This window comes from Gobio gobio (assembly GCF_949357685.1).
Source record: "Gobio gobio genome assembly, chromosome: 16".
Lineage (NCBI taxonomy): Eukaryota > Metazoa > Chordata > Actinopteri > Cypriniformes > Gobionidae > Gobio > Gobio gobio.
Window position 1 is genome coordinate 31292123 of NC_137109.1, and position 25979 is coordinate 31318101.

The 25979-nt window shown below is 37.3% G+C and overlaps 1 protein-coding gene across 2 annotated transcripts in view; it reads right to left on the reverse strand.

Moving 5' to 3' along the window:
- gria1a (glutamate receptor, ionotropic, AMPA 1a) overlaps window positions 1–25979 on the reverse strand; it is a 91509-nt gene that overhangs the window by 13436 nt on the left and 52094 nt on the right. For both annotated transcript variants that reach the window (XM_079839704.1, XM_079839705.1), the window contains exons 10-13: window positions 25346–25552; window positions 24267–24700; window positions 2713–2911; window positions 1768–2015 (exon numbers count right to left, since the gene is read on the reverse strand). In XM_079839704.1, the coding sequence (XP_079695830.1) occupies window positions 1768–2015; window positions 2713–2911; window positions 24267–24700; window positions 25346–25552 (1088 nt within the window). The remainder of the gene's footprint in view (window positions 1–1767; window positions 2016–2712; window positions 2912–24266; window positions 24701–25345; window positions 25553–25979) is intronic.

The following is a 25979-nucleotide window of genomic DNA, read 5'->3' on the forward strand; positions in this document are numbered from 1 at the left end:
AATCTCCCATTGTCTTTCACATGTTGAAATCATGCTGTAGATGCCCATATATCAGCTCATGTAAACACATGTCAGTAAGGGAGTCGCTCTCTCTCAAAATCAGATATACACCGCACAGCTGGTAACTCAACAGACAGAGAAACACATTTATGAATTCATTTCCGAGCCTCTTTCACTCTTGCTGTCACTTTAATGGCTAGCAAGTATTGAATTTAATTTGAGTCCTGCTCTAGGTAGCAAGATGGAAGTCAGTCATTAACATCTTGTATCTGATGTCTTTCTCCCACTCCACCCCCCCTCTACCCCTGTTCGCTTTGCTATAAGGTGACCCAAAAAATGACTGTACAATTGGTATGAGGTCGTTTCCCCAAGGAGCTTATCTTATTAGAGAGAGATGGAGTTATTGAGGTTATTTCAACAGCTCCAAATTGCCCTTGCGAGGCCCTTTGCACTGCAATGAATGTAATATCATGTGGGCCATGGTGTATTAGTCAGATGGGTACATTCAAGCACAATAAATGTGACGTTAATGATGGCGGCGTACAATTGAAATAACTGTTCACCTTATATTGCAGAGAATATAAAAGAAACATGTTAATGTCGACATTCATCTTTAGAAGTGGCTTGCATAAGAATAACAACTGATTGCCCAATTTCTTTCATGCACAAGTCACTCGATGAGGATAGAGCTTTCGTAATTGGGAATGAAGGAGAGAAACTGAAATTAGCATCCAGTAGACCTATAGCTTCAAAGTGTCTGTCGTGAATAATGTCTGCGGTGTCTCAATGGGCTCTGCCGAGCAGCGCTGCTGTTTAATGAAAGGACGGCGAACACGCGTGTTTCCTAAAGAGCTTCTGAAGAGAGCGTGTCATTTACATTTGCCGTTTCTTATGCAAGCACTTCTGGTGGAGTGTGAGAAAAGCCCTTCATGCAACATGAGGTACGGGAGGGATTTTGACCAGCTCCACACACACATATGTACACCCACACAACAGCATGTTCTGTTATAGCAGAGGCTGCTTTGCACAGTGCTTCTACCCTCGCCCTTGGTTCAAATTATCATGTATAACATCATTAAAAAGTCCTTCAAAAGAGAAACCAGATGAGTTCACTGAAGTCACACCAATTTGGCAAAAACATGCACCTTATTCACAAACCACCTGGAATCCAGGTGCTAAATGTGCTTTTTTTACGCTGTGCCGTGAGTATTTAATTAAGTTACTGACATTCTCACGCAGCACAAACATGTTGTTTTTCTATAAATGCGTCTTATTTGCAAAACTCAGCTATTTTTTCCTGCAATCATGTCAGCAAAAATTATCAAATGATGGAGAAAAGCACATATAGACTCAAGCACACTTGGCATTTTAAAGAGCTGATTTAGGTGCCTGGACTGCAGTGATGGAGTAGCGCTATACAGTTTCAGTAAAGTATAGCAGATTGCATTAGTTTGCCGATCTGCGTTGTTGAAGAGTCCTTCATAATCTAGTACTCAGAACTCGCTGGCAAAACTGTGAATTGCAACAGGCAAATATAAATCTTATTTATTTTTGCTTATATTTGCGCTGTGACCTGATTTGCATATTTATTTTAATGAATTCCCCTCAGTTTCTCTTTTTATCATTTCTTTTTTATTTAACTAGTAGATGATGTAAACTTTAACCCCTTTAGTACTGTATCCAGCCTCTACTACAACTGAACCACCATCTGATGTTATTTTCGTAATAGTCAAATACAGTTAGCATACAGTGGACAGCTGGCTTTACCTGAGAGCCGATCCTTTGGGAGTGGCAATGCCGTAGCCTTTGGAGTCCAGATTCCCTCCAACCTTCATAGTGTCACAGGGTTTGCGCTGCTCGATGTACTCGTTCATGGTAGACTCCAGCAGATAGGCATACTTCCCCTTGGACTTCCTCACCCGTATAACTCCTTCATCTGTGGTTTTTACAAACACTGAGGGGTCTGCGGATTTCATATAGGACCACATTTTCTCAAAGACCGCAATCTTTGACCTCTAAAAGAGGAAAGAAATTGAAATATTATGCATTTGCACACTGTAAAAAGTGGTAAAGTGCAATACAAAGCTATTTCTTTCAAATCTTATCCCCTATTACGCTTTTTCAGATATTACCTTTCATGCAGTGTGTAATATAGCTGTTTGTGAATGTAAAAGGTCTGCAAACTTTCAAAGATCAAAGCACAATAAATGGAGTTATTCAGAAAGAGCCGATTCTGAACTGCCTGAAACGAGTCGTCAGTAATTCTAGTCTACTTCCTGATCGAACCTACGTAGGTTTGTAACACATTTGCATAACCATATATACACCATACCTACTACCACATCTGAATATATCGATTAGGTATATAGGTATATTCAGATATGGTAATTGATGATTCATTTTAGACATGCACTGCAAGTGGTATGAATCCAACAGACTGGGCCATCTGACCATCAAAGCAGAGAAGGCTCTCGGAAATGATGGGTTTAATGAGAATGACGTGATGTGCAATGTATTTTTTAAGAAAATGAAAGTGTTTTTTGACCTTAGATCCATCTAAAACTATTGTAGGGCACCTCCAAAATAAAATTAGGAACCTTACAAAGAGCATAAAAAATAGCTCTTGAAAATGTTGTTTTGTTGGTGTAACTTAATGTATTAGTTAAAACTATTTTTAGGTTAACATTTCCCCTCGTTTATTGCACCTCTCACCCTAAAGAACTCTTTGGTGGAGCCGGCGTCTAGAGTCCCATAAGCAATCTCAGTCTGTTTGGCCAGATCCTCTGCACTCTCGATGGGTGACACCATCCTCTCCACAGTGAGAAAAGCAGCTAGGTTGGCTGTGTATGAGGAGATGATGATCAGAGTGAAGAACCACCACACACCACCCACGATACGGCCAGAGAGAGACCTGTGGAAACATACACGTATATGTCAATGCAAATATACAATGGCCTCAATATGTTTTAGTACACTTAAAATGCCTTGTTAAAAATCTGTCTTTGTATTATAAAACTAAACACCAAACCAATTATTTGAGAGAACTATAATAAAACACACAATTGGTTTTAAACTATACACTCTAAAAAAAAAGTTTCTAAATGGCACCAAAATGGTTCTTGCTTCTTGGCTCGTAATCATAGGGGAACCTTTTTTAGTGCTATATAGCACCATTGTGGTGCTTCAGTGGTTCTTCAGCAGTTCTTCAGAGGTTCTTCACTGGTTCTTTGACTAAGGTGCTATATAGCACCTCTGAAGAACCGTGTACAACAACAATCGATGTAGCTTACTGAAAAATAATAATAAAAAATTTGAAAATGTCTTGTTCTCAGAGACATATTGAGAACATTGTTAATGTAAATATGTATTACATTTAAAAATGAATATACAATTTTCACACTGTACATAAAATGCTCTGGTGTAAATTCACTTCTAACATTTAAAATGATTGATTTTAGTTTATAGTGTTTTATTTTTAATTGACTCCACAAGTTTGGGGTCAGCATAATTTTTTAAATACTGTGTCTTGCATTTATATGTTAAAAATACAGTAAAAACAGTAATATTGTCAAATATGATAAAAAATAGCCTAACTGTTTTTTCTATTTTAAATGTAATTTATTCCTATGATTCTGGAATATCAATGATATCAGTGTAGATAAAACTTGAATGGTAGTGCATATAGACAAAACATTAGAATATTAATATCAGTCGTTATCAGTTGTCAGTAAACAAACATAATTATCAGATTATGAGCATCAGCCCGCATTTTACTCAGGAACTGAATATTTTGTATTTTTGCTGCTAAATAATTCAGAAAAACTAATGGGAATCACATGCTCAACTGGAGATCCATTATGAGTTTATCAAGTGTACTCATTCAAAAAATCTCATTCTGTGGAGCACTGAACATTTTCTAAATCCTAACTGCATTACAGATGCTGGCCTGCATGTAGCTTCTCCATGCACACGTTGATGGTCGGCGGTCTAGTCTGTTTGATACACTGCTCTCTGTCTCCACTCAGCTATAAACTCTTAGTGAAATGTGCTGAAACAAGATAAGGACCATCACAATACAACTCACCAGCAGCGCATTAATCTCACGTTTAGAAAGTTGCCAGTATGTTAAATGAATATATGCATATTAATTGTCAGGGATTAATGGTGATGAGAGCACTCAGCTGCCACTATAATTGCACTTTAACTAATAATAATAATTAAAAAAACAGAAAAAAAACACAATAAAACAATTTGTGTAAACTTGTCTAAGCAGTACACAACAAGATACGGTGTGTGAAAAAGGTTCTAGGGAAAATAGCTGTTCGATATGTGTGGTGAATCAGGAAAAGCTGCTCTGATAAAAACACACAAACAAAAACAAATGCACGGTTTAATCGTTTAAGCTGTGAGGGAGGCGAAGCCCATCGTGATGAAAGGCTGTCGAGATTGCGACAAACAGAAATATAAAGGCAAGGACCTGTGAACCCTTTGAATGTGCAGAGATTGTCAAAAGGGCGAATAAATATATATTTTAAAAGAAAGAGCATAACGGATACTTGATTTTATTCTTCAAAGGCTGGACTGAGATATCTCCGGTCTCAAATTCCAATTTTACAAGGTTAAAAAAAAGGAAAAACTATTTCACCCCTGGCTAAATCCTGGCCAGAACACCCATGTGACAAGAATATTTTTTTAAACATCTTAGTTTCTGCCAGATCTCTAGAGGTGGTCTCTAATCCCATGGCCTGAATGAAGCTTAGACAGGCATATGAGATCAGTTTAATGTCTCTGAGGGAGATCTTAATGGTCTACCTGCAGGACAAGAAGGCATAAACTGAGTTCCTGGCAGCCGGGCTGCATAATCTTCTCTCTCTGCTGGAGTAAAGAGCAGGGTTAACTGTCTACCTGTGAATCCAACTTGATAGGGGATGGTTAGGATCCACTGAACATATTTGGTGTAGTTTTCTAATACATTTTTTAAAAAAAAGAAGCATGTAACACATTAACGTCACGTCAGTCAAGCTTGCATCAGCTGACTCTCAGCTGTGTACCTATAGGAATACGACGCCTATCACAGCATATATATGAGGCCCATTCAGTATTATCAGCAGCTTTATCACATCACTCAGGAGCTTATTGTCCTTCTCCATCACCTGTTCCTCCTCTTGTCCAGTCATGACTTGGCCTTCTGATATTCCACTTCAAATCAGACACATTTTTCTTAAATTATGTTGTACATTAAATTACTGAACATTAATGATATAACATCATTTATGTTGGTTCTGTTCTGTTCACTTATAGGGTTATCACTGCTTTCCCTGCTCTTGTCCATATCTCTGCGCAGAATAGAACCATACCACCAATCCAAACTATATGCGAATTGTCAGTCATCTTTGACGATAGTGGTCCTGACAGATGTAACCCCTCCTGTTCGAACCTGCCCCGCTCTAAGCGGGACTCGAACCCGGGTATGCCGGCATGAGAGTCGGACGCTCTAACAAGGAGGCTAAAGGCTTGAGATCAGAGGAGTGAATACAGAAATAGTATTTTCTTCCAATACTCTTTATTTACCACTAGTTACCACAAAAATCATTCTGTTTTATAGTGTATCTATAGAGTGAAAAGGTTGGGTTCCAGAAGTAAAAACTCCATTCATTGAAAAATAACTTAACCTTTAAAGACAGACTTAATGTGAGCTACGAGGTTGTTAATCGATGGTATTTGCTTCTGCTTCTGCTGTCAGCCTGCATTATTTCAGTGTAATCATGTTTACCAGTGGAACTCGTGGTGAAAAATTCCTAGTGCTGTATAGAAAATTACTACGGAGCCCCGCACATGACTTGTGCGCACAATTTACTAATTCCTTCCCTCGTTTTATAAACCATGCGCACATTTTACTATTTTGTTTCCCTCAATTTGCTAAATCGTGTGGACGGCATACTACTTCGTTCCCTCGACTTGCTAAACCATCCACACGATTTACTAATTCGTTCTCTCGTTTTGCTAAATTGTGCGGACGATTTACTACTTCGTTCCCTCGACCTGCTAAACCCGCCACACAATTTACACAAATTCGTACACAATCTATAAGTCGAGGGAACAAATTAGTAAATCGTGCTCCGTAATTACACCAATCAAAGAGTCAAAAAAAGCAACACGCTCCAAAATAGCTCTTTAGCTCCAGCCACTCCCATGAAGCACTGCAAATGACGTAATCTCCCTACACTCTTAAAATATTGAAATGTTTGTATAGGCATATATGTATACTTTGTTTCAACATTTTTTCCATCGTTTTTAATTTGACTATGCTGTTCGCAATGCTTTATGGGAGTGTAGTTCTTTTCCTAACTAAAACCACGGTCTTGAACCTTTGTTTTTTAGTCCGATTTTCGAATACTTGCTTCAAATCAAAGTTTGTAGTCTTGTGACTCACCTCGTACCTGATTGGCTTGGTTTATGGCTATTTTAAAATCCCTATGAGAAAAATGATTGCACTTGTTGGACTCTATTAAGATTGATTTAAAAATCCGAGACTCTTACTCATGTCTATATTTCATTTCCATGTCTCTCATTGCGTGAAATGTGTTTACAAATCTAGCTGTATACAGAAAGCTATGTGAGCACCTACTGTAGGATGGGAAATTTATTAGCTGAATGGTTTAGTACACAGCAGTATTATAATGTAATGATGCTGGTAAATCAATATTCAGTGTGACCAGGCTACACCATAAAAATGATTCACAAGGACTTGTCGAAGTGTGTTGAGTTAATGCTAAACTGGTCTGATTAAGATGCTCATGTGTTTGCTGTTTATTAAGATTCATAATTCATATCAGCTAATTACCCTTACATACACTATACATATTCTGACAAATACAGAATGCCATATTTACGACACCAAGTAATGAGAATCAAATGTGGAGGCACACTGAAGTACATTTATTTGAGAAAATAAAGTGGATGTCTTTGATTTGTAATGTCACCATATTGTGATTTTAATAACAGCTTGATTATTGAAACACTGCAGAATGCTGCACACAGTAAATGTGAACCATCTTACATTACATTTACAAAAAAGATGAACTAAAGTAAAATATAAATATTAGATGAAAAACTTAAAGGAACATAAGAAAATGTTGCCTTGGCAGCTAACTGAAAATAAATGTAAGTACAAACATTACTAAAACTAAAACTGAAAAAAAAGAAAAAAAAAGCTAAATAGAAATTAATATATGAAAAAACAAAAACTAATAAAAGGCACATATAAAATGACTAAAAGCTATTTCAAAGTAATAATATATACTATAATAATATAACAATAATACTAAAATGAACACTGGTAACTATACTATTATATGTTATTTACTGTTTTAATAATAATTAGCTTATTTAAATCATTAAAAATGAAACAAATTCATATTTTTTAAAGTATTCATATTTGATATTCATATTCATACCCATTTTTTTTTCTTGGCAACAATCATTATATTTAAAGAGCTTTGTTTTGCTTGGTCGCAGTGTAAAGAAAAAAAATGTAGCCTGCAGCGTAAAACAACAGATTTAAGCTCAAGCAGAAGCCTTTGCCAACTGGCTGCATTCGACTGAATGAACGAAAACACAATCAATAAGTGCTAATCCTTATATAGCCAGCTAGTGCCCACTTAAAGTATGTGCACTTAAAGCAAATAAATTAATCACCTAATTAATATTCACGAGCCAAGCTGCAGGTTTCCTTCCCAATCTTCAGATAATTCCTACACCCCTGAAAAAGCAGGCTGTGAAAAAACCCCAAGTCAAACTGCAAATATACCACAGGCAAAATGTGCGCAGGAGGCTCGGGCACCAGAAATTTGAAGCGGGCAGAGGGAATTGCAGCTCAGTGCTCTGATGTTGTTTGACATCTTTTGCCGGGCACCGTTTGAGGGGTGTGAAGCTGACACACTGATCTCATTCATGGTCACATGTCAGAATCTCTCCTTGCTAAAATCCACGCTGCCGCTCCTCTTCCTCATGAGGTCAGTATTTACGCTTTGCATGTATGGAATGAGATGATTATGCAAATGCCGTTTACAGCAAACGACTGCAATTAAATGAGAGAAAAACTGGGGTTTGCCTAATGTCTGCAAAATATGCTCATTGCAGGGCACATGTATGTGACTCGGTGCAGTTGTTTTAAAAATGTGCACTTTTCGTTTCATAAATCTGACAGATCTTTATAAAACACTTTTGGCTCAGAGTCTCTTATTTAGACGGATGTGTAAGTGTCTTATGAAATCCATTGCTGAGATAGAACTGCCCTCCTGTGGTATATAAATTATAGCCATAATCTTCTGCTCTGCCCTGTTCAAGATAACTCACTACTGAAGGTGGCCCAGATATTTGTGGCTATTGACTCTCCCTGCACCAACAAACACACATCTAGAAGCAGCATTAGATACAATATGCATCTAAAAACACAAATCACCGCCTGATAAATCATGACCAGCAATGACCATACTTTCTTATGCAAATTATGACTTTACAGACACCAATAGGGCACATAAACCAGCTTAAAATACACATGGCTTTCTATAGTGGGGACGTGTCATTGACATGAGCCCTAATTACATTTTCTATAACGAAACCTATCCATCACATACACCTTTTTGAATTTTTTCCCTGTTCTTCCATCTTTTCGGGCACATTTGTTCCCTATAATGTAGGCTAAGCCTGCCTCCCCCCACTCGCACACACAAGCGGATGGTGGTACTCAGTCAGCAGTGCACTCACACTGTGAGCTGTGCCACTCCAGAGGAAACACCCATGTCTTTCAGCGTTGCCATGGTAGCACTCTCTTCTCTCCAAACAGGCGGCTGAGATGGGTTTTGTCACCGAGCAGCTTTCTGTCGACACTCAAAGGACTGTACTCCGTCTATGACCAGCAGCATGCTTCTGTGTAGCTTGGAGAAGCCCACTGTTTTTTCCGCTGCATTTTTTCTCTTTTCATCTGTCTGACATTGAATTGAATTTCTGTTATTCTAAAGTAAACTCTGAACTGTCTCTACCCATCTGACTCAAACAGAGTCCCAACCAGAATTTCGCCTGCGGATAAAGTAAAGCAGATGATAAAACTGTACATCTAAAATATCTAACACCATCCAACAGAGGACCAACATTTTAGTAGCTCTGAACTAAGTAAGTAAATAAATAAATAGCCAATTTTGGGGGTAACCAGGGCTTAAAATGTGCCGTAACAAGCCGGATCTGGCATTTCTGAAATCCAATCCGGCACCTCGTTTCTGAGATCCCCCATCTCATACACCACTGAAAGATTTATGTTGTATACATATGTACATATGTTCAGGAAAATTATAACGATAATGTTATAATAATTTTATATATACATTTTAAATGTATAAAAAAAAGTATTAAGAAATGCCCCTACAACATGCCATGTTTTGGCGAAGATCTATTGGATTTGACCACTATTCACATTTCTAACATGACAGTGAAATAGGCTATACAAACTTCAAGGCACTTCTGTTATTTGTAAAGCAGTTTTCTGAAATGTATGCATGGCATAATTGGCTTAATTTGGCTGTCGCATAATATGCACCTTTAAAAGTTTTCTGAAAAACTAGCCTACGTATTTTTGGATATTGCAAAATGAAAAGTGTACACTCACTTGAGGTGGATCATTTTATATTATTATACGACAAAAGAAATGCACATAAACTATGATGGAAACATATTTACAGAAGAAACTCCTAGTGAATTTATTAGGAATTTAAGATGTGCTTTTAGAAGGTATGTGACTGAATAATTCACTCGGACTAAGCATCGTATCAGAAATGTTGCTGATCATTCTGAAATTTGGTGCTCTAAAATTCCAAAGCCAGTCAAATCAGTCAAATACAAACTTAAACAGTTGAAGACTCATCTTTTTGACACTTTTGACATTGCAAATTCATAATGATGGATAAACAGATATAGTGCTCCTTTTGTGACACACTGCTGTGCTGTCTTTCCCAGGAATTAGACATGTTTTTACTATGTTTTGACTGTTAAAGGTGCACTGTGTAAATTTTAGCAGCATCTAGCGGTGAGGTTGTGAATTGCAAATGCCCACCACTCACCCCTCCCTTTTGAAGCACATAGAGAAGCTATGGTGGTTGACAGAGGACAAAGATGTCGTCGTCTGAGACAGCTGAGAGTAGTTTGTAGAATTTCGTTGGAGGTAAAATTTGATCGCAGCGGTCATTAAACGGCTGCCGGTGAACATCAAAGACTTCAGATTTTAGCCTAGGATCAGAGGAATATTTTAGGATTTGCTAAATTTGTCTCAGACGGCCAAATCGTGGCAAAAATCGCACAGTGTGCACCCGGTCAGGTGTGAAGGCAGCTCGCGGACAAACTTGGAGTAGTGAGGTGGTGCGGAGCCTCATAGAAATTTGGTCTGATGTCCATATTAGGTCCCAACTTTCGAAAACTCACAAGAACAGCGCGATCTTCGCTTGAAGTGGCGAGCGATTCGCGCTAACCGTTTGCAGTGCATTAGAACGCTGTTTTCAAGCCGCATCCGCGCTTAATTATAGAAATGTATTGTTTGCATATTGTGGTGTATACAAACAATGTAATAGATTATGGCCAGGGACAAAACCAGCCCGCGCAGTCGCAGTTTAGGAAATACGCCATGGCCAATGAGTGATGTGGATGTTGTCATGTGACTGCATTTTGGTTCGTTTCAACTGGTTCGGACCAAAGCAATCAGTGTGGTGTGAAAAGGAACCAAAAAAGCTGGAAAATGCTACAATGTATAATTGTTTGCCCTTGGTTCGGACCAAATGAACCGAACTAGAGATGTGAAAGCACCCTTAGTCACTAATTAAGTTCACATTAGTTTCCTCGTTTACCCCTGTGTATTTTAACTCTGAGTTTTGTCTGTTCATTGTTTCATGTTGACTTTAGTTAAGTGGTTGTGTGGTTTCTCCCTGTGATATTCTCCTGTGTATACCCATTTTTGGATTATTATATTAAAGACTGTTTGTATCATCTTTGATAGTTGTGCAATTCATTAAAGCCACAGTTTAGCGTGACAATAATAGCATGTATTACGTAATCAGATTACCTTTTTAATGCAACAAGTAACCCATTACTTATTTATACATTAATATTTGGGTTACTTTTTTTTTTTAAAGTAATGCACATTACTTTTTACTGAATTAAAATTCCCTCTCTTCTCTATATTATAGTCATATTTTTTATATAGTCATATTTTTTGAGGCATACTAATACTTACTTATAATACATATTCATAATTATACCTTTAAAGAGTATGAACAAAACACACAGCAAACAACAAATTGTATGTGTGTAATCATGAAGGTAAGTATTACAATGAACATGTATATTTTTTTAAAGGGATAGTTTACCATAAAATGTAGAACACAAAGTAGATATTTTGATTGCCAATGCCAACCAAACAACATTGGACCCCATAGACTTTTAATGTATGGGGGAATTTTTTTTCTTTTATGTTCAAGGAAGAAAGTATTTTTCGGAACGACATGAGGATGAGAAAATAATGACAGAATTTTCATTTGTGGGTGAGTTGTCCTTTTAAGAATTGATAAAATATTCTATTGCGTATAGTCTTGTTAATGCTACATGCAATATAAAATGTATTAGGGAAAGGAGGATCTTTAATAAAGCCATGAAATATAATTTCTGTTATTTCATTACTTGAACAAAGTTAATAGAGCAGGAAGACAGTTGTTTCGGGGGGAATAAATGAGCTGATGTGAGGCAGATCATGAGCGTGCAAGTTAACACGCAGAACGCTGGACACTGACTCTTGACAGTTTCTCTAAATAACTAATAAGCGATGTAACTCCTCAGAGGAAACGCAGAGAGAACTGCAAAACAAAGTCTAAGTGGGACTGCTCTAGGGACTGCTTCACTGAAGATAATTAAAAATAAAACTGCTGCTGCTTCTGTTCTTATGTTTGTTCTTTTATCTTCAGGAGGCCTGTTAAACAATGCATTAAGAAAAAAAATAGACCTCATAAAACTTTTATCTTCTCCTAAAAAAAATGTTGATAGTATCTTTTAATTTTGTCTGTAAGGATCTTTTACTATGATGCAATATGATTAACTAAAAGCAACATAAAGAAAGACACGCATGTTGGCAAACAAAGAATAGTTGTTTGAAGGAAACATCAAGGAAACTTAAACTTAAGTGCTTAAACTAAAATGACAAGCTGAATTTAAAACATCAATCTGTATTGCCAAACATGGCTACAATCAGACTGCAGGCAAAACTGGCCCAAATCCATTTTCTTCTTGCTCTTTTTTCACTCAGATGTTTATTTTCATAATGGTGTGAACAGCACAAATCAACTGGAATCTGATCTTTTCAATTCTGATTTGAGCCACTTCCATATGTGTTGCTATATCAGATACAGGTCCAATGTTTTGCAATGTGACCTCAGTCTGAACTTCATGCAACTTTTATGTCACTCTAGATTGCAATTCTGTGCTGATGGGAGTCACTTTCAAATGTTTACATACTGGTAGCTCTGTGGTCACTCTGTAAATATGGGAGACAGTTGTGAAGGTAGTCAGAGGAGGCACAGTGAGGTGTTAAGGCCCTGATATACTCAAGGCGAAGTTCTTTTTTTCGTTCTTTCAACAAAATTGAGAAAACAGCAAACATTTTAATAAAGCAAAAGAAAAGCATCTGATCATAACAACGTGGATATGTTTGCACAAGCTCTACAGGCACTCCAGTAGTCACGTCACGTTTATTTATATATCACTTTATACAATAGATTGCTTAAAATCAAGCAGCTTTACTGTATTAACATGAAAAAGTGTCAGTGTCTTGTTTTATCATTTGATATAAAGTCGCAATTGTGAGTTATTAAGTCGTAAATCTGAGAAAAAAGTATCCCCCCCCCCCCCCCCCCGTGTTGAGTCGGTGGGAGGTTGCCTACCGGGTACAGCGAAAGTCTATCAACTAACGTTAGCTCGGCGTCACCTTCTTCTTCGCTCTGGTTGGTTGTGACGCTATTCAATGGCGTGCAGAGGGAATTTGAAAGACAACCGTTTATCCCGCCCCTCGGATTGAGCCCTGTCAATGGTGAGTTTCCAGACCCAACATCTTGATATGGGTCTGGCTTGTCAGGCTAAGAGTTGCGAGTTTATATCTCACAATTCTGACTTTATATATCGAAATTCAGACTTTATATCTCGCAATTCTGACTTTATATCTCGCAATTCTGACTATATATCTCACAATTCTGACTATATATCTCGCAATTCAGACTTTATATCTCGCAATTCTGACTTGCAATTCTGACTATATATCTCGCAATTTTGACTATATATCTCGCAATTCAGACTTTATATCTCGCAATTCTGACTTTATATCTTGCAATTCTGACTTTATATCTTGCAATTCTGACTATCTCGCAATTCTGACTATATATCTCGCAATTCTGACTTTATATCTCGCAATTCAGACTTTATATCTCGCAATTCTGACTTTATATCTCGCAATTCTGACTATATATCTCGCAATTCTGACTTTATATCTTGCAATTCTGATTATATATCTCGCAATTCAGACTTTATCTCGCAATTCAGACTTTATATCTCGCAATTCTGACTATATATCTCGCAATTCTGACTATATATCTCGCAATTCAGACTTTATCTCGCAATTCAGACTTTATATCTCGCAATTCTGACTATATATCTCGCAATTCTGACTATATATCTCGCAATTCAGACTTTATATCTCGCAATTCAGACTTTATATCTCGCAATTCTGACTTTATATCTCGCAATTCTGACTTTATATCTCGCAATTCTGACTTTATATCTCGCTGTTGCAAGTTTATATCTCAAAATTCTTAGAAAAAAGTCAGGCAGTGTAACAAATGGCTGTGTAAATAGATGCGCTCGATGAGGGAGATGTTAAAAAATAATAGTCTTAATAAACTCAGGAGAATAACAACCACGTTGAACACAAAAAATAAATGACAAAAGACAAAACTGAACAGGGAGTATATATGCAGGGGATAATCAGGAACTAAATAAGATACAGCTGATGATAATTAAATCACTGGAACAAACAGGAACCTAACCGAAACCAAACAGAAAATAACAAAACCATGACAGGCAGAGGATTTTGGTGCGCATATATCAAATATCTTATCTTGTACACTGTAGCCTATGCGTCATCGCACATTCGAAACAAAAAAAAAAGTACTTTTGCCAACTCCGTTTCACTAATAATATACTATTATTACGAATTCTTACAGAGGATTACGAGGATTACAGATTACACCAGTAGTGTTGGGCAGCTTTTCCCTCATCAGTAGCAGAAGCAGCAGGCGGCAGTGGCTTGAGTTAGAAAATTACATGCTATTATGAAGTCCGTCTCCTTCTGTCCGGAGCGGGGCACAGGGTTGCCCATGGGGTCCGAGGCCAAGCCTCAAGAACCTTCCTCTGGCGCCAGACCTGGTTTTGTGCATACCCTCTATAGCAAGGATGGGCAAACTCGGTCCTGGGGGGGCCACTGGTTCCAACCCTAATCAAACACATCTGAACCAGCTAATCAATGCCTTCAGGATTACTAGAAAGCTATAGGCAGGTGAGTTTTATCAGGGTTGGAGCTAAACTCTGCAAGGCAGTGGCCCTCCAGGACCGAATTTGCCCATCCCTGCTCTATAGTGGAGCAGTAGGTTCTAGTTAACTTTTCAGTTTCTTAGCTATTTTATTGATAAATCACAGAACAGTGTTTACAATACATTTCTGCGCTAAATTTGTATTGATTCTGTGTGCGCAATCTGCTTGTGATGTGTGACCTACTGTCTGTACGTATGTGTGGGTGTTACAATGCAGCACACATTCGTTTAGAACAGCGATTAACTTACGTGTTAACAGTAAAGACATGTATAATGTTACAAAATATTTCTATTTTAAGTAAATGCTATTCTTTTAAACTTTCTATTAATCAAATACTCCTGCAAAATATATCATGGTTTCCACCAAAATATTAAGCAGCACTGCTTTATTTTATTTTATTATTTTGTATATTTGATCAAGTCTTGGTGAGCATAAGAGACTTCTGACACCAAATGTTTGAATGGTGGTGTATTTAGTAATGAATAAACATTGATAGTTTTCAAATGATTTGCAGAACCTGTCCCAGTCATTACATTTTTGTTATTCTGAGTAAGACCAATGATTCACTTAGTTACTTACTCAAAGGAAGAAGTGAGCACAGAAATACACGAAAACCATCTGAAAATGATGAAAAGAGCAATATTTTATCCTCAACAAACAGAGGCGGACAGTAGTGAAGTATTTTTACATTCTAGCAGGTGTGATGTGGGCCACTAAAGTGTAGTTGTGTGTTGGTGTAATGACACTAGATGACTTTTGATATGCCATTGTGGGCAGAGCACTGGGAGATATGGGAAAGATCCTTGTCCTGTGAGAGCCATCATCAGTGTAAGAGGGTCCATCAACCACTTAACTATAAGATCTGCTTAGCACAGATCACATGAACCCACCCACTGTGTGATTCTAGAACACAAGAAACAACGAGAAATAAAGGCTAAAGGATAAGGAGTGAAGGAGGTACAACAGAGGTCAGAGGAGTAAACCAGAAGAGTAGTGAAAGTCCAAAAAAGTGAATCCATCCATCATAAAAGTAATCCATACGACTCCAGGGGATTAATAAATTCATTCTGAAGCAAAGTGATGGGTTTTTGTAAGAAAAATATCCATATTTAAAACTTTACCAAACTAAAATAACTAGCTTCCGGCAGCGTGCCTACGCAAGTCGGCATACGTCAAAAGAGTAACTCCTGATGCAAAGTATGACGTAGGATGTAGGAGTAGCGTTCACGGTTTAAACAAATAGGGCTGGGTAACAAACTCAAGATCATCTTCTCTTATGTCGAAATCCTCTGAAATGTATCTTTAAAAATTATTGTTTTAAACTTCTAATTCAGTATTCAGTATTTTGCTCTATCCTCTGTGCTTCCACGTTCGTTAATGCGCCATGTATGAGATCAAGGGTTAATATTTTTCTCCGTAAAACAGCTAAGTGAATTTAAAATTTTACAAACTAAAATAACTAGCTTCCTTCGCATCATAGGCCATCTGTCGGAAGCTAGTAATTTTAGTTTATGCAATTTTTTATTTTTCTTACACAAATGTATGGCTTCCGAAGGCCTTTATTAATCCCCTGGAGTCGTATGGATTACTTTTATGATGGATGGATGGACTTTTTTGGGCTTCAAAATCTCAACCCTTTCACTGCCATTATAAAGTCTGGAAGAACCAGGACATTTTTTAATATAACTCAGATTGTATTCGTCTGAAAAAATTAAGTCATATACACCTAGGATGGCTTGATGGTGAGTACATCATGGGGTAATTTTCACTTTTGGGTGTACTATCCCTTTAAGGATCATGTGACTGAAGATTAGATAAATGTCAGCTGAAAATTCACCTTTGCCATTGCAGGAATAATAGAAAGTAGTTATTTTAAATTGTAATACTATTTCACAATATGACTGTTTTTCCTATTTCTGATCAAATAAAGCAGAATTGCTGAGCATAACATATTTTAAAAACAAGACAAATCTTACAATATAACATTTCATATATAGAGGAGAAGAGAAGAGATATGAGACAGTGGGCCCACCCACAATATCAGATTTTGGGCCCACCTGTGTTAGGAGATAAACATTATCTTGAGTGGCTTGCATAAATTAGGTCTGATGGGGAGGTTTGAGTGACAGGTCTGACATTTGAACAAGGATTTTTTTTCTCCCAAAGAATAAATAGCACACGAAGGGGCAAACCATAGTCTGACTGTTACCATCAAGCGGCTAGACCACTCACCATTCAACCTATCAGCGCTCATTAGACAGGAGGAGTAAGTGTGTAAATTCACATGCAGATGATCACAGAGGAAAGGGGCTCTGACTACCCATGATTAAAGAAGCATAATGGAAGTCGTTAATGCTGCTGCCGCACTCGCTCTGTTGTCCACTCTCTCCTTTCGCCACTAATTAAATGTCATCACACAAACAGAACCGTGAATATCCAGTCATGCATGTCTGCTCATACAGCAATGTCTGAGGTGAAGTGTTTTAGACAGTGAAACATGTTCAACCGCAATGGGACATGCTATCCACAATCCGTCCTCTCGGGTTGACATCTTCAGTGACATGGAGAGAGAAGGTATAATCATTACAACATTGTCGATTCCCCTCTGCAGAGTCTGAGTCGCAGTGAAAAAAATGTCAAGGAGAAATGACAGTCTAATTAAGATCCTCTGAAGCCGCTCTGTGCCCCATCACAGGAGACATCCACAGGAAAGTTGCGTGCTGCTCTCTCTCACACCACTGACATTTCAGCACCACTGCAGAGACAGTATGATCAGTTCATATAGGAGCTCACAGAGACATATACTGTCTTTAAGTTCTGATATGCTGGATGACACACTGTACACTGCAGGATTGTACAAGACTTATCACTTTGAATCGGTGCAGGTTAAGGTCATTTTCCATACCAACACAGCAAATTGCCTGTCAAAAATAATAGTAAATAAATAAACATATATAATCATATTGCACTGCATTGTGGGATAAGAGTGTAAATATAGTTTAATTGACCGTTATTCCGATTAGTTTTCCCTGTAAGGGATAATCTGGGTTTGTTTCTGTTTTGGGTTGGTTTGTCACGTGTTTTAGTTTTGTGCCCTAGTTTTCAGTTCATTTCTATGGTTTTTCATAGTTTGATTAATTTGCGCACCTGTTATTCATTTAGTTAATTGGTTTGTTCTGTGTATTTAAGCCGTGTCTTTATCATTGTCAGTTCTTGTTGCGTTACATTTGGTTGTTCTGTTTCTAGTTCCTGAGTTCTTTGTAATTAAAATCTAAACTGCCTCATTTAGATCCGTTCATTCCTTATTGGCAACCAATGCTGACAGAATCAAAATGCGTAGTTTGTATATAAAAAAACGTCCATCAAAACCAACACGTTGAGCGATGTTCACTAACCTGGCAAAGTTTTTCAATTGGATTGGTGTTTATTCTCTTTAGTAAGCAGTGTGAAGTATTTCACTCAGTTGAAGCGGCTCAGTGTACAATTTTCATCCTCTACTCGGAAATCGTAGTCAAAACATCCGTTAGTGTGGCTAGTGTGGCTTTTCCAGGAAATGCATGTACTCCTTGAACCTCTGCTCCTTGAACCTCTGCTTTAAAAATATGCCCACAATGCACAGTAGTATTGACAAGAATATTACTGTGTATTGTGGGCATATTTTAAAAAAAGACATAGATGTTGTGATATTCAACTGATGTGGATTTGACAATAGATGGATTGTAAGGTAATAATTATTTATTTATTAGCTGGCAAGTATTCAGTGAAGTGACTGATGCCCATGAGTGTTATGTCAGTGTTTTTAGTTCTAATATTCCAACCGACAGCCAGTCTGAGTTTTTGACAGACGTGATAACGTGTGTAAGGGGAGAACTATGTTAGATTTTTGGGTAATTATAAAATGTTTTTGCTTAGTTCATTATATTTATTTTACAGAATGAAGTTTATTTTGTAGCTTAAATAAATTACATGTTAATCAGAGACTGATATGTTTGAAAAGTCGAAAGGAGTGGTTTTGATGCACGCAGTTGATTTAACTGTCGCTTATAACTAAAGTCTTTTATTTAAACTTATAAAAATGCAGATCCTGTTAATAGTAATAGTAAAAAAAAAAACAACTGTTCCATTATTTCAAGCAGATTTTGACTACCATATGTGCATGTGTGTGTGTGGACACTGACTCTCAACCAAACTAGCTTGTGCAGGACAGTCAGTTTTAAACATTTTGGGGGGAAAGCTGCCTTTGAGAAAAAAAGGAAAAAAAAAACATCAACACAATTGCTCTCGTTTTTGATCTCACATACTTCAACTGAATGCCAATAATTATATAAAAATAATAATAATATTAACACCAAAAAGCGTTACTTATGGTACGCAAAGTGCGTGCTGCCATACAGACGCTGCTGAACAGAAAACCCATATTAAAATGTGTGAGAGATGTTACCTATGAAACTGAACTCATGATTTACTCATCACATCTCTTTTTTTTAATGACTCCCTGCCAACATACCCATTTGTAATTATGCTTATAATAGTAATTGTCACCTCCAAAAAAGGAAAGGTACAATTATTGCTATATTGATGAAATGACATCCACAAAACTGAAAAAACAACAGAAAGATATGAGCTCTGTTCCAAATCACAATGGGTTCCCTTGCTCTCTATGGTACAGAGACACGCTCTTTAACCCTTTAAGACCTAAGGGTATTTTTACAATAAATTTTCCGCCTGGTGTTATTTACTAAAAAAGCTTGTAAAACATCAACCCTGTTGTGCACAGACAATTGACACACCTCTTTTTTTTCAAGACAAGTTGCACTGTCAGTATATTTGTGTTGCATTGATGTCACCTGAATGTAAAATAAGTTATGGGACCATAAAGACAAATGAAAACATAAAACGGAAATTGAATCACTCAAATATTTATTGAAAACACACACAAATAAATAAAAGCTAAGCATATTTCCTCTGGAAAACAGTTTGTTCAAGTCTTTGGAGTCCTGGAACTCAGGAATAAACATGATAACTTATACAGAACCAAAACTATTTACATTTTTCCAAAAAAAGTCCAGGCGCTATTGGCCTCTTTGGATTTTGGATATTTACTGGTGCCAAGCCTCAAAACAGTTCCTGTCAGGAACTTCTCCTCAAACTTTCTCCTCAAACTTTTTCCTCAAACTTTCTCCACAAAACTACTAAAAACTGCAGCGCGTCTCTCTCTCTCTCTCCTCAACACTAGCCGTGCGTCTCTCTATCAACAATAACAGAGCTGTGCTTCATGCGTAATGACGCACACCAACGTGGATGACGGATCAGCCTGTCATTGGTCAAACCCTCATCCAAAATGGCAGCTAGCATCGCGCTAGCGGCAAAAATGACGGAAAATTTATAAATTATGGACATCAAGTGGATATATCTTGGATGTAAGCGTTTTGATTTATTGCTGAACAACTCCAAAAAGATGCACATGTTCCAGGCTGGATAGAAAACCTTCTGTAAAGGCTACAAAGACACCAAAGACACCCCCGTGATGGCTAGCTCGTTAGCTTTCTGCTGGAAAAAAACGGTAAGAAAATCGATAAAAGTTTCATGAAATAATATAGATATTTATCGGAGGTGCCGTGTGACGTCGTGGGCGATGCCGTTGGGCTCTGAGGGTTAAGGAAGAATCGTAATTAAAACGGAAGTTCCAAAGTGACTGATTTAAAATGTCCAGCCTAGGCATCAATTTGGCGTTTGGCGTTAAAATGTTGCTAAACTATGCACACAAATCTTTCAATTAGTCTTCTACTACATTTAACTATTTCTATTGATCATTTTCAATACTGAATGAAATGTGTTCATTATACATCACTATTTCTTCCACATTGTCCACCAACTGAGATTGTTACAATAACAATGACAGGATTATTACATGAGATATGGGTGATCCTGCCTCCAATTTTGACCAAAATTAGATATCTTAAGAGGCAAGTTTAGAACAGTCTATGATTCATAAAGAATACATGAATGGATTAAATATATATAGGCTATATATCTTGAATGCAATTTAAGTCACTATATGTTGTAACAGAACACAGTCACACATTTTAAACTCTCTTCAACTTTTTAAAAGAGACTCACAGATCAGAAAGACGTTTAATTATATCGCAGAATCAGGAATCTAGGATATCCATCTGGAATGTTAGCTTTAAGCATCAGCGAGACTTCAATGTGTTGCCCACAGGTGCAAATGCTGTCTGGTGCCTGAACTCAGCCGTTGACATTTCTCTCTCTGAGACATACTGCACTATCCCTCCCTGTGCCCTTAAAACCCACAGCCATTGACCTCATGTTGCCAGCTTCACCCCCTATTAATTAGGTTTTTAATTGGTGACCTTTGAGAGTCCAGCAACTGTGTAGAAAGAGGCACTTAATTTCTGGCCCTGCGCACCAGCAGCACAGAGTGGAAGGCTCCAATGTCGCACTCACAGCACTTTAATCTGCCTTTCAAAGAGCTGCTGTCTTCCTCTCATTAGACACTGTGGCATTAGGCTTGCTGTGTCCGGTCCAAGTGGATGTGAATACTTCAGAAATATTGCCACATATCACAAACCAGCTGTGCAAATGAGAAATGACTAAACTGCAAACACAAATCAGTAATCTACCAAGAGCCACACAACAGCCGTACCACTGAGAAATCACTAGACCTACAAAGGCAAAAGGCCTGGAGTTACGGTATTCTGCCTTTGTTTTACTGTCCATTAAAGTTTGCTGTGTTTAAATGACGGTGTAGCCTGTGTCATACATCTGTCACTGAAGCACTTCTGACACACACGATACCTGAATAAATGTGTAGGTAAAACAAATAGTTGAGTGGTTGTTTTTACTAATAGCGTTTAAGGATGGTTGAGGTGGCTTTGAAAGGTAAAATATTGTGTAGCACAAAAGATGCATTTTAGACTAACAAATTAGATAGATCGGTTTAGCTAGCTATCAGCCTATAGCATAAACAGTCTAGTCAGCTATCCAATGAATAGGCTACCAAACTGCTCCATATAAAAAAGAAATTGTAAATCATCCAAAATAAATGCCATGGTCACTAGATTTTATACAGGTGTTACTATAATGATTTTGTAAATGGTGATCATCAAATATTGATAATGTGGAAGTTACTGCCATTTGCATTGGTGTGACATTTAGCAGACAACACAAAGGCAGAGTACAGTAACTTCAAAATAGGGGTCAAAAGTCAAGTTTGAGCTCAAGATTTTTTTTATGTAGATAATTGTCATTACTAAAACATCTAATTGCCAGATTTCCAGTGTCCTACCTATAATAATTTGGCTGGACAACTAAAAATCTTTAAAGTAATTTTTCTCAGTTCCATACTTTTGCCTTTGTAGGGCAGAATAGGACAGATACATACAACATAAAGATACAGATACAAACGGTGCTTTAAGTTTAAGTACTGTTCCCCGTTGTTGTTGTTGTTTGATTAACATGAATGACACGGACACGGCCGGGTATTTGCTATATTAGATTGCTTTCAATTTAAGACCTACAGTAATGAGCAGATTCAACACTGCCACATGTCTCCCAATCTTGTTCACTCAAGACATAACCACCAATATGGACATAGGCATAATTACGTGTGTATTTGATCGTTCAAGGGCAATAAGCCTAAATAGAACACATTCAGTATCTGACATCAGTCCGTGTGTAAATTGAGGTTTACATTGCTTTTATTAACTCATTTTTTAGTGCTATCATACTTTTTATTTGGTCATCCATCCACCTTGTGTCATCACTTTGCCCGGTCCTTGGTGCTTATGCGAGACGGCAGGTGAAAAATGTAATGATTCGCCTTCGCTCCCACAGTCACAGAACTGGAAGAACTGGAGAACTATTAGTTGAAGAAAAATCAGTTGTATGTGTCTGTGGTAGGTAGGCTACAATCAGAAAGAGATTAGCTGTGGCTAATATTTAGACTAGCGAAAGAAAGAACTACAACACCCCAGAATAAAAAACAAACACACGCACACACATTCTAAAGCGCTGTCGGAGCATTTCAATGAGCATTAGAGGTAGCGTTACATGGACATAGGAAAATTAAGACTAGAGATGGGCATTTTTCCAAAATATTGTATTCTCAGGTACTGGGCCGTTTTTGAGTAACTCAGCTGCTGTAAATTTGTATGACAATACAAATGATGAAACACCTCACACATCCACCCAGAGCTGGGTCTTTGTAACACAATGTTGAATAATCTGTGCCGAACCTGTTAAAACTTCATACATTTGTCAACAGTCATTTTGTGTTCTGTTCTGAGAGAATACTTCCAAAGGAGAATCTTACTGAATGAAATGAAAGGTTTGTATTAAATTGTTTTCAATTGTGTAATCAAATAATCACTGTAGAAACGTTTGTATAGTCACACCTGCTTGGAACGCTAGCCTTCTACAAACTCAGCATATACTGGATTTACACTCCAGAGACATGTCATGGCATTGTCAAGCACATGCAATGAATACAGCTCCATTGACTACAATGGGAGCTCTCTGTTGATCAAGATTGTCAGTTAATGAACTGGAATGGACATATAGTCTATTATATTTGACCAGTTTTCTTCCCACAGATTCAAAAAGGTCTGCTCTTCCTGCTCCTGCCACTTCCTAAAATGTTTTTCTAAATGAGTATTTTATGGGTAACTCTTTATAATAACGTTCAGTTATAAGTCACTTATAAGTTATTAGTTAATGATGAACTAATCATTTACAAAACATGACTATACATTCATAAATAATTAATTAGTGATATGCTAACAATGTATAAATGTTTTGTTAATTCAGTTATAAGTAATTTATAAATTAATTAGTTAATACATTCATAATTAACAATAAGTGGTATGCTATACCGCCTATTTTCTGAACAGCTGCACCGCGGTTAAAGAATCCATGTGTGTCAGAGAAGACAGTAGTCTATACCCTCACCAGTCAGCACTTACACTGCAGTACACGCTACAAAGTGCTCAACACCTGTTATAGATGATGTGTAAATGCATGAATAAATCATTTACAGCACTTTCTGCATCCCCTTATCTAAAGTGTAAATCATTCATCACTTGTAAATGTGTTACATATCATTTGTAGATCTTTCTTACCTTTTTTACATTGTGTGTATCTGTATACAAATAATTTACAACACTTTTTGTATCCCCTAATCTATAGTGTAAACTATTCATCACTTATATATGGAAATAGGCGGTATAGCATAATAATTATGAATGTATAGCAATAATTATTAATGAATTAACTAATAATTTATAAATGACTTATAAGTGAATTAACAAAACATTCGTAAAATGTTGGCATATCACTTATTAATAATTTATGAATGTATAGTCATGTTTTGTAAATGATTAATTCATCATTAATCAATAACTTATAAGTGACTTATAACTGAACGTTATTATAAAGTGTAGCCATTTTGTGATTGTCAAACAGTGACCAATTGAATAAAAAAATATTTTATGTGAAATTGACCTTTCATTTATGTCCAGAATAAAATCCTAAAGCAAAACCAGTTAGAACTAAAACACAAATTGGCATCTCACCTGGGGGAGATATCACAGCCCTGCTGCATGAAAGCTCCCAATGAGAACCAGAGGCTGTTGAAGATGCCAAACTCGTTGGTCTGCTCCTGACTCTGTTGGTTCTGGTTCTGTTGGCCCTGACCCGGTTGGGCGGATGACGAGGAGTGCTGGTTAGGGTTCTGCTCGTCTCCTTCCTCACAGTCCTCTGCATGCCACTCGTAGGGACTGAAGCGGCTGACTAGGAAAAGCACCACGCTCACGCCGATGTAGGCAAACACAATACACATCCAGATCTCATAGGCCAGAGGGTCCAGGAAGGAGAACACACCAGGCTTGGACTTGGTGGGCTTTTTGATCATGATGGAGATGCCGAGGCTCATGAAAGGCTTGGAGAAATCAATGACTTCCTCCCTGACAAGGGTTATGGTCAGTGGGGCCACCGCTACGTCAGCTTTCTGCAGAGGAATATATGTTATTGCAATAAACACCAAGTATATATATTGTTAAATATGTTATTAAATTACACAAAGAAGTTGAAGGCAAGCTAGGGAAAAGTAAATGAAGAGCGGACCTACTCTAACCTCTCCTCCATCTTGTCACTACAGTATTCTGTTTAGTTTTGTTCATGGACTTTCAGTTTGTTTTCATTTGTCACGTGTATATTTGTCCCGTCTGTCTCCATACTTACTGTCATTATTAGTTCATATGTGTCAGCTGTGTGTAATTTATCCTCCTCGTTTGTGTTTATTACTTAAGTTGTTCCTTCAACATGCACATTTAGTGTGTGTTGCTCCTGCCTGTTTGTGGATCACTGATTTTAAATTTGTGTTGGAACTTCCGTCTTCGTCTGCCTTCCTGCAACCACTCGTGACGCATCGAAAGTAAATGCCTTTCCAGGTGGATTTTTTCTCTCATTCTGTGTTGTTATACTTGAGTTGAAAATATGAAGTCTTTTGGTCAATTACTAAAACTTTTATAATGAGGTCTGGTTTTCTCAGTATAATTGGTAAAAACGCTTCTGTGTTCTTTAGCGTTTGTCCCTAACACTATGATATTCAGGTCTGGATTTATGTAGTGAGAAAATAAGATGTAGCACTTACACCATAGACAAGCTCTCCCACCATCCCATTCCACATCATGGTCTCAGCATCTCTGGCTCCATATTTCCCATCAGCCACTATCTTGAGTATGTAGTGGTACCCCACATGTTTTGCTATTTCTGCTGCCAGTTCAACACAGTAACCTTCATATTTATCATTTCCTGTAAACTGCTCATGGTTCTTCTTCAGCATGACATACGGCGATTCCTAGTCAGGACACACAGGTAAAGCGACATATACAGTGAACAACAAATATTTACATTATTTTTGTGTAACAGACCTGATATTTCTTTAACCATTGGGGATCCAAGACTAAAATAATATGTGAATAACTATGTATCCTACTTTATTTTCAAGGAATGTTTGAATATTTTACATTATATATTTTATACTATTACATTTTAATATTAAATATACATATTATGTCTGTAAAACACTTCATTTAAGACAGACAAGGCAAATAAGATAAAAAAAGACAGTCTATCTACTGAAGGCACACTGCACCAAATGCAAGAACAGCCCCATTGATTAAAACAGCAATTTAGTTTTAGTCTAATCCAGTAGACACGTTGTAAGCACTATGGAAACCACATTTTAAGACTTTGAGAGATGGGGTAAGAAATAGTTGATGAAG